Source organism: Vanessa cardui, chromosome 16 (assembly GCF_905220365.1).
Source record: "Vanessa cardui chromosome 16, ilVanCard2.1, whole genome shotgun sequence".
Lineage (NCBI taxonomy): Eukaryota > Metazoa > Arthropoda > Insecta > Lepidoptera > Nymphalidae > Vanessa > Vanessa cardui.
This window is the reverse complement of record NC_061138.1, coordinates 3,630,998-3,644,638: the sequence shown is the minus strand read 5'-3', so window position 1 is coordinate 3,644,638 and position 13,641 is coordinate 3,630,998. Positions and strand designations below refer to the sequence as shown.

At 37.0% G+C, this 13,641-nt stretch overlaps 1 protein-coding gene across 1 annotated transcript in view; it reads left to right on the top strand.

Annotated features, from left to right (window-relative positions):
* LOC124536369 (serine/arginine repetitive matrix protein 2) overlaps positions 1-13,641 on the top strand; it is a 31,148-nt gene that overhangs the window by 1,151 nt on the left and 16,356 nt on the right. The window contains exons 4-21 of the mRNA XM_047112899.1: positions 50-441; positions 543-695; positions 1,827-1,962; positions 2,142-2,258; positions 2,430-2,597; positions 3,128-3,312; positions 3,900-4,025; positions 4,101-4,192; positions 4,988-5,091; positions 5,695-5,857; positions 6,265-6,384; positions 7,657-7,818; positions 8,501-8,612; positions 9,173-9,500; positions 9,862-10,006; positions 10,542-10,702; positions 11,523-11,605; positions 13,462-13,586. Coding sequence (XP_046968855.1) covers positions 50-441; positions 543-695; positions 1,827-1,962; positions 2,142-2,258; positions 2,430-2,597; positions 3,128-3,312; positions 3,900-4,025; positions 4,101-4,192; positions 4,988-5,091; positions 5,695-5,857; positions 6,265-6,384; positions 7,657-7,818; positions 8,501-8,612; positions 9,173-9,500; positions 9,862-10,006; positions 10,542-10,702; positions 11,523-11,605; positions 13,462-13,586 — 2,872 coding nt within the window. The remainder of the gene's footprint in view (positions 1-49; positions 442-542; positions 696-1,826; positions 1,963-2,141; positions 2,259-2,429; positions 2,598-3,127; positions 3,313-3,899; positions 4,026-4,100; positions 4,193-4,987; positions 5,092-5,694; positions 5,858-6,264; positions 6,385-7,656; positions 7,819-8,500; positions 8,613-9,172; positions 9,501-9,861; positions 10,007-10,541; positions 10,703-11,522; positions 11,606-13,461; positions 13,587-13,641) is intronic.

The window sequence follows — 13,641 nt, the reverse complement described above, 5'->3', positions numbered from 1 at the left end:
TAAAGTCTTTATATGCACAATTATTTCATGTAAATAATTTACTTTTCAGCATTAAAAGACTTATCACAAGGATATGAACAGCTAGTCCGTGGTGAGAACAATGTTGCCAATCTCATATTCCTGCCTTTTAAGGCAGTAAATAAAATTGAGAGTCAAAGAGAATTGGCTGTTGAAAATGATGATCATTTAGCAATTCTATTGAATGAGGACTCTTTCCTCGATGGCCAGTTCATATTTCGTAACCCAGATGGAACAGTTCGTATGAAAGCCAAGCAAAGTCATATAAGAGTGACGGTTGCACAGTATATACCACAATTAGGAAGTTTGGCTGTGGGATTTAATTTTGGAGCATTTCAAATTTGGAATATTTTAAATTTAGAACTTGAGTTTACTTCTCAAGTTAATGTTGAATGCCTGCCAGTTACACATTTTGGATTCCAGGTAATTTATCCATAATTATTGGTTGGTTGCTTTTACAGTATCATCAGCTTGTCCAATTTATACTGTTTTAATAAATAATGTGCCTATTGTTTTCTTTACAGGAGCCATGTGATGATCCAAGAGCATTTTGTTATCTGTGGGTAGTTTTTTCAGTTTTGGAAAGGTTTGAAGAAGAAGAATTTCCTTTGGCTGTGATGTATTCTTTAACTTATCAGGGAAAGAGGATGCTTTCTGATACAAAAGGCCTCTATCAGGTAATTGTTCAGTCAAGATTATCAGATTATTTTTTAAAATATATATATATACAGTGTAAACTCTATATAACGACACTGAACGGACTGTGCATTTTATGGCGTTATAGAAAGTGGTCGTTAAATGAAGAGAAGAAAAATCAGAATTCGAAAAAAAAGTTTATTTTAGTCTATTGTTAGTAGTTATGTACAAAAAATATATATCTTATTTGAACGATATTGTGTATACTCTGTTATTTTTGTGTGACGCCTTTTGCTGCATTAGTAATTTTGTTGTCTATTTTTAATTATTTTATTTATATCTGATATAAAGAAAGTAATTTTCCAATAATTTAGCTGCTTTCGGAACTTCTTTAACTCTCGGTAGAGGCTCAAGCTCATCCGTCTCATCTTCTTCATCTCTTTGTTCTTGAACCTCAGTTTTTCTCACTGAATCCAAAATTTCTATGTCTGTGAGTGAAGCCGTTGTAAGCAGCCAGTTGTTTACTTCGATGTAGGTTTGAAAATTTACCGTATTTCCTGCCATGATGACCTGCTGAATCCACTCATTTAATGGAAGGTCGTCGTCGCTCAAACTCAAGTTCTGTTTCCACCTCATCAATCGTAGAATACATATGATAACGTTGCAATCCGTGACTCCTACTTATTAAGCATGGTCACAGTCTACACGTGCAAGCAATCCCAATTTGTAAACAAATGAAGAAAGTTCCTAATGCGTAGTGCCGACAATAGAGTTTATTGAGGGCTAGAATAATAAAGCGACAAAAAAACGTACACAGATGCGCAGTTTTTTCTAATTTTAGCAACTTAAAAGGTACTTTTTATTTCTCAATTGTTGTCGTTATTGAGAGTGGGTGTGATGCTATGTAGAGTGTATCAATGTATAGAATACAAGCTAAACCAACTAAAACCTATTGATTTCGACGCTTTAGAGAGTTTGCCGTTAAATCGAGTGACGTTACATGGAGTTTACACTGTATATATATATATATATGGGTGTTAGGTATCCTATGACTTTCTATATATTTCTCTACCCCTAGTAATTTGTATGATAAATTTGGATGCTGATCTACTAAGCATTTTTATTTTGCAAAATAAATATTTATGTTTTCATAAAGTTTTTTTTTCTATTAGGAATTTTCAATGGCTACAATTCGTTTCCAAATAGAACTATCAGCTGTTGAAGATATATCTGAATTCATTGGAGGCAGATGTATTTCCTGCCACACTTACTCTATTAGTTCTACTCTTGGAGAAGAAGGGGAAGATAGTGAGTAACTACTTTAGTTTTTTACTGGTTATATTATTACTAGCCTGTGTTAAGCTGTAGCCTGTAAAATGTTATGCTATAGATAATCAATTTGAGACAAAGTAGTTCTATTTTTAAATTAGTGAGTTGAAAGCAAAAAATTAAAAGCAATATTAAAATATAAAATATATTTTTTTCAGCTATGTTAAATCTATGTCAGTTAGTCTGGGAATGTTGGGGCGAAAACCAGAATGCAGGGACACAACATGGAATGTTATTATTTGATCTAGATCAGTGGTACAAAGACCAAATGCCAGGTACGTTAACCTTATTTTATATTCATTTAAAGTGCATTGACATATTTTACCAAGTAAAGAATATTATTGTATTTAAACTTAATTTATAAAATTACTGATTATGGATTTGCAAATGTCTTTGTTGAGAAAAAATGAATATATAAGTATAAATTTGTACCTTATTTTCTGTAGCGACTCAACGTCTCGAGAGCAATGCGTTTATGAGTACAGCTCGATGTCCTGAAGTTAACCGTGGATCCTGCCTAACTCTCGACTTGCGGCTGGACCCCACCTCAGTATCCCCGTACTCTCACGCCACAAGACTTGAAGAACACTTCTACCCTAATTCATTGCAGTATGGTGAGATACATTTATCATTTAACTTTTCAAAACAAATTTTTAGTATTAATATTCAATAATACAGTATATAAAATCATGTACTTCATATGATAAATAAGCTTTTTTAATCCACTGACAATTTAATATTTGTTGGAGAATGGCATAAATTAAGGTAACATGCTGTATAACCGAAGATGCATGACGAGGGTCATTTACAGGACAATCAATTAATAATAGGTACAGAGTCGGATTTAAAGGTGTGGAGGCCTCGGGGCCACAAACACGCTAATAATTATATTATTATGAATTAATTAGTTTTTTTTTTATTTCAATCAGTAAGCTGTGAATTGTTTCTTATATGTATCGGTAACTTTTAAAATATTAAAAAGTAACATTATTATAATTTGACTATATCTCAGTATTTGTTAACTTGCTGAAAACTGTGGCCCCCTCTCATGTGGAGGCCCCCTCTCATGTGGAGGCCCGAGGGCAGTTGCCCCGGTTGCCCTATAAATACGGCCCTGAATAGGTATTATGTGCGAATGTTCCAGACTGCATGTGGCTGAACACGTCGGAGTCGTGCGTGCTTCACACGGTGGGCGTGCAGCGGCAGCTGGTGCGCGGCGTGAGCGCGGCGGGCCCCGCGTGCCTGCTGGCGCCCGCGCCGCTCGCGCAGCTCTGCCGCGCCGCCGGCCTCGCGCCGCTCTACGCGCCCGCCCGCGACCACCCCACCACGGTGCGCACACACACGCACACACACACACACACACACACACACACACACACACACACACAGACACACACACACAGACACACACACACACACACACACACGCACACATACACACACACACACACACGCACACATACACACACACACACACACACACACACACACACACACACACACACACACACACACACACACACACACACACTCTTACTCCATTGCAACACTATTGATAAATAACCAGATGTGACCTTGAATTGATTTAAAATTAGTCAAGACCTAAATAATCTATGCTACAGATATGAATTGGTGATGTAATTTTGAAAGTATAACTGAGTGAAAATAGTTCGTTAGATGAACTATTTATTTTAATCATATATCTATGATTAATCAATTACTAGTCCACAATATAACTGATCTGAACGCATTTGTAAATGTATGAGATTTGAAAAACAAACGTCTATGTTTATGTATAGAGGTTGTATTATATTCAATCTGTGTTCATTATTATATGTCAATAATAATAGTAAATAATTCCAATCTGTCTTTTCATAAAATGGAATAACAATAAAATTAACGATCTTTTTTCACAGGAGGAACAAAGGCGATTTCTTCTCTCGGTCGCATTAGAGGCTCGACTTTCCCGCTTTTTAAAGCGCTGTGCGCACGATTGGGCCACTGGCACACATAGCGGGGTCGGCTGTACACTAACTTTTTTGGTAAGTATATTACCTTAATAATACGGATGTGTAAATGTGGATTGACCTTTATCTAATAATATTTTTCTGTTACAGGTCGATTGGAGTTGGAAACGTGCTATTGAATTAAAAGAAAATGCCAAGGAACTCACTGCGCCTTTGTTTACATCGTCCACTGCGCCAGATAGGTAAAGTAATAACTTATTTATTATAATCTAAAAAAAAACATGTCGCAATGTCTTGTATTATTTCGCACCTTTTACATAATTACAATAGACTTTGCATATAAAAAATAAATTGTCTGACGTCTTTTACCATATCCCGGCTCGAAGGACCAATGTTAAAAAGTTATTAAAATAACTAATTTGTCTTTTATTTACATTGACAGATTTCTGTTATTTACTCTGAATAAGTCATAATAACTAGTACAGTTCTAATTTTATATATTGGCATATATATAACCTATTGGCATGGCGTGTAAACGATGCTGTTTGCTTTTTTCACACTCTGAATATGTTGCTTCACACTTGTATAATAAATGCAACAAAATTTTGCAAATATACCCTTTAACTTTGCGCGATTGTAAGCCAAAAATAACTGCCTGGCTCAAAAGTCTAAATTATGAAGATACAGAACTACTACTTAAGAGCCTTTTGTAAATTCATTGGATATCTACTCACATCACCACACACACTCGCACGCACACACACACGCACACACACACACACACACACACACACACACGCGTATACACACACACACACACACACACACACACACACGCGTATACACACACACACACACACACACACACACACACATACATACATACATCCACACACATACATACATGAGAGAGATAAGGAAGAGTGACTTCTCCTGGCACGAGAGCATACTGCACTCAAAAGGAGAAGTCAACCTTTGTAAAGTTAATGATGTGTTATCTTACTGATGAAATAATAATTTTTTTTTATTTTTAACAGAAATGTAGTACGCTGTCTCGAGCACTGCGTCCAACAGCTGACTCAACTCACGGGCTTATTAGATGCAGTTCTCACGAAATGCTGCAACCTCGTCGTGCCAGACGGTATAATATTCTATAACACTACCAAAACAATATGTATATTTTATCTCATCCTAAATATAGTTATGGTACAGTTAGCATAAAATTATATTAAAAAATTAGTTATAAGTAAACACTGGTATACAATTAATCTGATAAAATAAAAAGACATGACCTTGAGCCTCGTTGATATACTATGTATCAACTAAAATAGTAGACAAGTTTCTAAGATATTTAAAATAAACGAATTTCATTCTGTGATATTGCAAATAATCTGCATAATTCTTAAGTATATAGAGTTTACATATAATAATAATAATAAACAGCTTTATTGCACACAGAAAATAGACAAAATACAAGAAAAAAAAAACCTTAAAATCAAAATCACTACAAAAGTATGCAAAGGGCGGCCTTATAAGTAGTGATCTCTTCCAGGCAACCCTACTGAAAGAGACTTACAAGAGAAAACATAGTGGGCTAACATTGCATGTGCATTAACAATTTAAAAGTAAATATACATATATACAAAATACGATAGGCAATACAACAGATACGTGTGAGCATACTTAGCTGCTAGTAGTGAAAGAGTTAGAGGAGGTTTAATTTACATATGTATAATTCTTTCAGCACTTAGCGAAATGGAAGAGAAGTACAAAGGTATAGGCACTGTGTCGTTGTACTTCCAAGTAGTTCAGTGGTTTGTCCGGGTAGGCTTGCTGCCTGAGCGACTACACTCGTTTAACGCCTTGCCTTATCCCGCACATCAACTGCAGGCTACATATAATAAACGGTAAGTCTTGTGCTATAATCATTAATATTATAGTTGCATTCTAAACAAGCTTGTATTGACCCTACCATAAAAAAAAATTGACTATTGAATCGTCGTATTATTACAAGAGTTGAGATGGCTCCTTGGTTAAAACGCGTGCATCTTAACCGATGATTGCGGGTTAAAACCCAGGCAAGCACCACTACATACATGAGGTTAATTTGTTAATTCATCTCGTGCTCGGAGGTGAAGGAAAACATCGTGAGGAAACCTGCATGTGTCTAATTTCATCGAAATTCTGCAACATGTGCATTCCACCAACCCGCATTGGAACAACGTGGTGGAATATGTTCCAATCCTCTTAACGGAAGAGGAGGCCTTAGCCTAGCAGTAGAAAATTTACATTTACTTTACTTTTATTATTACAGTCGCGTGAAACTTCACCGATTGCAAGACAAGTCTGAGGACGAGTCTGCCAACAAATCGTGTACCTTGCTCTACATCGATCAACTCATTGAGAATGAGTTTGGTGGCGAGAGGGTCCATCAGTGAGTATGCTTCAAATATAGTCTTGGTCATTTTTATATTTATCCCGATTATTAAAACACTTTGATAATGTTTCAAGGTCCTATAATATGTTTATTGGTTTTAATGAAGATTGATTTAGTTAGTAGATTCGTATCGTAGTATATTCGTACTAATGTAAAATATATATAACCTATAGTCCATTCCAATGACAAAAGGAGACATTCAAAACATACCGTATTTTTCAATATCACAAGTGTTTTGTTGATAATTCCACTATAAGATTAACTACAAACAGTTCTTGATTAATATATCTTCATTTGTAATACAACAATATTTCACTAAACTACATAGATCCACTTTAATTTCACTTCCAAAGTAACGAAAACAGTTTTGTCGACATTCAAGACGCCATTTCTCGATGACGAACATTAAAAATAGAGGCCTCAACTAGGCATGTTCGCTAAACGAATGTAGACGAATGAATTTATACAGATAAAAAATATATTATTTTAGTTTTAAAATTAATTATAGATATATTTTTTTAAATATATTTATTTAATTGGTTGTAATATATAATATGAATTATTTATTAGAAACGTAAAAAGTTACCTAACGATAGATAAAAAAGTTATTTTTGTACAGTAAAGTTTTTACATAAAAATAATATTTTTGCCAAAAATGTTAAAAGAATTATTTTACTTAAAAATAATCTCGTATCTCGAAATGTAGAACAGTTTTGTGCATAGCAATTTTATAGTTTTGAAAATAATACAATGTTAAGAAAGACATTCGTCTCTCATCTTTCGTATCATGTGCACGGATGCATATTCGGAATTCTCTGAAGTTTTTTATTACGACCTGACTTTGTTTAAACGGAAAATTATTTTTAAAATAAAAAAATATATATCGTTCTTTAGCATTAATTACCCATTCATTCAATTATTTTGACCTCACTAGTCGAACGCAAATGACATATCAATTCAAGGTCAAAGTTGTTTATTTACCTTTTCTCCTCTTCCCATTGGAATAGACTATACACAGTTTCTGCTTTTGCAAATCCTTTCACCAAAGGTTGTCTGTTAGAGATTTCTTTAGCAATAAAGACCGCCTTTGCACGCTCTTATTTTCTTGTCTTTGTTGTAATTGCTCTCTTTATTTGTCCTTTCATTGGGTGTGCAATAAAGTATTAAATAATAATAATAATAGATTCGATTCGATTCAAATTGAAAGGAGCCCTCATCTTATAACCTTAAGTTATGTACTTAAAGTATCTTTAACGTGTATATTTGTAGAATGTGGGTGAAAGCTGGTAGTGAGTGCGGCGGTCTCTACCCCCCACCCTCGCTGTACGCTCTGTTGCGATTGTACCTGCTACCCGACATCGCCGAGGAACACAAACACTCGCTGTTACTGTACTTACTCTTGGACTACTCCATGTTGTACGATGAAATGAGGTATACATATAAAATATACTTTTTTTTTTTAATTTATTTTCCTGGGTTTCACCCAAGTCAGCTTGTGTTTAATGCAAGCTAACTGTGCAGGACATTAGAAGCAGACACAAGTGTGCTTTATTCTTTATAATCCAATTGACGGCAAATCCGATACGACCGTACAAGTAATAGGCAGCTAAAAACTGATTTACATGTTAGCTCACTTGGTGGTAGGGCTTTGTGCAAGCCCGTCTGGGTACCACCCACTCATCTGTAATTCTACCGTTAAATAACAGTACTCAGTATTGTTGTGTTCCGGTCTGAAGGGTGAGTGAGCCAGTGTAACTACAGGCAAATGGACATAACATCTTAGTTCCCAAGGTTAGTGGCACATTGACGATTTAAGGAATAGTTAATATTTCTTACAGCGTCATTGTCTATGGGCGATGGTGACCACTTACCATCAGGTGGCCCATATGCTCGTCCGTCAACCTATACCATAAAAAAAGAAGCTCTGAAGTACTACTAAACACTTACTCTGAAAACTCCAAAATGCTTTTGGAAATTTCTCGGAAAAAACCCAAAAAACTATTTATCTGTCCTAAGTCCTTAGAACGTAGATACTTGTGGCTAGTACAGTGTCAATTGATTACTTTAAATGTACTGTTAATGTTGTTGAGCATATATAATTTAATTTCCACAGATACGAGGCTGTGATTCGACGCCTGATGCAGTTCCCCACCATGTTCGGTCTCAGCAACACCGCCATCAAAGCCACGCAGGCCTTCTGGCATCTCGACCATCGGGACTTCGACGTGAGGATAATTAATCTACTATAATAACTCTGAATTACTAATTATATTGTTCATTACATAAGCTTTCAATCCTTAACGGAAGCCTTAACTTATAATTATATTTTCTATGAAGTCTTTATATGAAAAATGGTGTGTAGTGTGCTCTTTGAATTCAATCAATCAATTTATCTTATATATTAAAAGCGTAAGCCGATTTTGTCCCAGTCATTATGGGATAGCTGCAAATAGAAAATTGTTTATGGTCTCATTTTGAACTGCTCTAGCCATAGATGTGATGAAAAATAAGGGGATTCATAATTGCAATTTACTATATATACTCATTGTGATTTAACAAAGATTCAATATTATAGAGTGGAACCGTTACTAGCCGGTTAGAAAGCGGTACTATGGTTCTATAATAAAAAATAAATGAAAACCTTTAACAAAGTAAAGAAAATTGTTATCCATCCAAATCCACTAGTATTTATTTTAGTCACACAACACTTTTCATAGTTTTGGTAAATTTAAATTAGTAACTTTTTTATCTGTATACATACCCTTAGTGTTACCATTATTTCCAGTTCGCACTGGATCAGCTGCAATGCCTAACCGGCAACACGTTATCCGACTGGCAACATCACGTCGTTTTGTCTTCACTACTCGCTCAGAAGAAGACGCAAGCGGCTCTACAATACCTGCATGTTAGGAAACCCGCACCCATACAAAATATTAAAGATGGCGAAGTAAACGCTGTCAATGACCACGATAAGTTGGACGATTGGCAGTCGTGTTGTGACCTCTACTTGGCGAGGGGTTTGGTGTTCGAAGCTCTTGATGTTATAAGGATGTGCGTCCAAAATGCTGCGTCAGCTGATGACAAAATGCATCTGCTTAATTTCTTCTATAAAGGTCAGTAACACATTTATGATTAAAAACAATTATTATGTACTATAATTATATGCAGCTGTATGCGTCAAAAATTGACCAAATTGACTAATTTGTTCTTCTTTGACTTGTCGTAATTAATGCAAAAGTAATTCTATCTTTTGGTTTGTTTATCTATTACTTTTTCACAGCCAAACCACTAAACCGAATTTCCAAAGAAGGACATGAATTACTTTTTTATGCTTAAAATCAACTCTTAAAGGGTCAGGGCAAAGTAAAGGGTGACAATGAGTCATCAATATTTTATTAACATTTATATTGTACCTTTTTGGTATAAATAAAGGCCAAAAAAAAATACACTTATTTTATTTACTATTTCGCACAGGATGCCGCAACACCGGTCAACTGTCAAAAGTTTTACAAGTCACGTTATTACCGTTCGAAGAGGAGGTGTTCATAAAGTATTTGAAGGATTGCAACGAGCCGCAGACGTCAGACATTCTTGTCATGTATTACTTGCAACAGGCGAGGTGAGTAAAAAATCTGTAAATCATATTCGAAATTATATACTAATCATTTCGAAACGACCTTTGAATACATAGTAGACACTATTATTATACCTAATCTGCTCGTGCCTCATATTTGGGTACATCGAAACTAAAAAACATACTACTATTTCCGAGAGGCTTACTCGTATCAACAACAACAACAGCCTGTAAATTCCCACTGCTGGGCTAAAGGCCTCCTCTCCCATTGAGGAGAAGGTTTGGAACTTATTCCACCACGCTGTTCCAATGCGGGTTGGTGGAATACACATGTGGCAGAATTTCTATGAAATTTGTCGCATGCAGGTTTCCTCACGATGTTTTCCTTCACCGCTGAGCACGAGATGAATTATAAAGACAAATTAAGCACATGAATCAGCTTGCCTTGATTTGAACCCGCAATCATCGGTTAAGATGCACGCGTTCTAACCACTGGGCCATCTCGACTCTTACTCGTATCGCCTAGCGGAAAGGATATGCGTGTCTGTATGGGTAGTGGTTTACGCAAGTCGGCCCGCAGGTACCTGGAGGCGGAGCGCTACAACGAGGAGCTGAAGACTCGTGGCGTGGCCAGCGACGACCCCGCGCGCGACGCCCTCGTCGAGCTACTGCGCGCCGCTCTGCCCTCCGTCGCTGCTGACGTCGCGCGTGTCGCCGCCGCCGCGCGCGACCCCACGCGCGGTCAGTGATAAAAGCCCCCCCCCCCCCACACACACACACACGCACGCACACACGCACGCACTCACGCACGCCCGCACGCACTCACGCACGCACGCACACACACACACACGCACGCACACACGCACGCACACACACACGCACACACACACGCACGCACACTCTCACGCACGCACACACACACACACACGCACGCACACACGCACGCACACACACACGCACACACACACGCGCGCACACTCTCACGCACACACACACACACACACACACACACACACACACACACACACACACGCACACACGCACACACACACGCACGCACACAAACACGCACACACACACACACGCAAGCACACCCACTCGCACACACACGCACACACACACGCACGCACACACACATACACGCACACACACCCACACGCACACACACGCACACACACATACGCACGCACGCGTATAGACACAAGCGCGGTCACTGACCCCGCAACTGCATAGAAGTTGCCGACGCTTCCGGACTAATCAAGCGTGTCACACTCGTATACAAACCCGCGCACTGGTATTTTTGTCTTTAAAAGAATTATCTCATTAAACTAGTTGACTGGATTCAATATTAAAGATACCAAAGAATCTTTCCTACGCTTGAAGCATTATTTAACTTAGGTTATTCGTAGCATGTGAAATAATACTTTATGTAACAGTTAGACTAATTTTATACCCTTATCAATAGCATCAAATAATAATAAGACTACTTCACAAGCCAAGCACCTCAAACGTCGTCGAACCGCAGACGAAAACTAATATATATTTTAATATTTTGTTACAGTTATAAAGTCGAAACCGATGTCAGTGTACGTCCAAGCTACGTCTCCTAAGAATACATTTACATACAAATCGACTTTTATTCAGGTATTAAATATAAATTTAGGACTAAATACCCAATAGTTTAAATTTATACCTTATCATCTCACTATAATAATATATTGATTATGTAATCACTATTATTTGTTACAAATACTTATTTTTATATACAGTAGCGTGCAAAAGTTTTGGGCCATCCTATTTTTTATAAATATTGCACAGCAATACGAAGGTACAATAAATAAAAACAGCCTATTATAACAGATATTTACTTATTTTCAAAAATAACGATTTATATACATTGATATTATTCTCAAATAACTTTTTTTTTTCAAAATATTTCTATTAATAACTGTTCAACGTATCGGGTCACACGTTATTATGTAAATAAAAAATCAAAAACCAAAAATAACAAAGGTGAATTAAGGACAAATGTTTTCTATTTAATTATATGACTTAATACTTTGTTGCCATGCCCTTGGCAGCGATGACTGCAGCGCACCGACGAGGCATTGAGTCAATTAACTGTGAGATTCGGTCTTTTGGCAATTTTTCCCATTCTTTTCGCAAATGATTCCACAATTCTGTCTTATTGGAGTGATTTTCCGTTCCAACCCGAACCTTTAGGTCTTGCCATAAGTTTTCGATGGGATTTAAGTCCGGTGATTGTGACGGCCAGGGTAGTACACGGACTTTTCGGCTCCTAAAAAAATTTTTGACAAGACGCGAAGTGTGTTTTGGATCGTTATCTTGCTGAAAAATCCAACCACGAGGCAAATTTTTTGTCGCAAATGGAAGCATGTGGTCTACCAGAATATTCTTATACATTACAGCGTCCATATTACCTTGAATTTCCACCAGCGGACCAACGCCATCAGCAAAAAATGCTCCCCAAACTTTGATGTTCCCACCACCGTGTTTCACAGTAGGAGTCTGATACCTTACATGATATCTAGTACCTGTTGGACGTCTTACGTACTTCCGACCATCGCTTCCAAACAATTGGAATTTCGATTCGTCAGAAAATAGCACTTTCCGCCAATCTGATGCTGTCCAGTGTTGATATTTTTTTGCGAAGTCCAACCTAGCCTTCTTATTTTTTTTGCTAATCAGTGGTTTCTTCACGCCAATACGTCCAATCAGTCCCACGTCTTTCAGGCGTCGAGACACCGTACTGCGACTAATATTGGCTAGATTTTCGCTGCGTAATTCACGTGTAACATCAGCTGCAGTTTTTCGCGGATCGGCAACACACTTTCTTCTTATAATTTTGTCGACACGAATTGAAGTTTTTCGCGGCCTACCGCTGCGTTTTTTATCGCACAATAAGTTAGTTGTTTTATATTTGAAAATAATACGATTCACAGTACTTTTACCAACTGATAAAGCCCCTGCAATAAAACGTGAGCTTTTTCCCTCTGAAGAAAGCTTAATTACAATTTCGCGAACCTGAATGTTCGTGTGTTTCGGCATCGTGGCCACAAGATGGCTACTTTTCCTTTGTAGAATATTTTTTGACACCAGCAGGCATAAACAATTAAACAAACCGGGAGTACAAAGCCGAGGCGTGTAGTGGCCCGAAACTTTTGCACATCAATATCAGTTATTTTACGTAGTACACGTAAAATATGCTACGAACCAATCAAATGTTTAATGTTTTCGTCTATATTCGAACTACCTTACATATTTTAAACGATGGACCAATGAAAAAAAATTTCTTTTTTCAATCAAATGGAAAAATCCCACTGGCCCAAAACTTTTGCACGCTACTGTACATATGCCTTTTAAAATAAAGCACCGTTAGAACTCAAATGACCGCTACTGGTACCGTTAACAACGCTATTAATTTTTTTTATTTCTGTATTGAAATCAAAAAAAATTTAATCAAATATTCACATTTCCAGGATACTATTGAAAATGCAAGCGAAACTTGGATCAACAAACCCAAAATGAGAAAAGGTCTCAAACGAGCACTAAATATTGAAGAAACACCATTTATTTGCACGCCTAAGTTATATAAAACAAAAAGGTAATTCCGCTTTAAATTGCTTTCTAATTACGTATAGTACGACACAACTTAGATA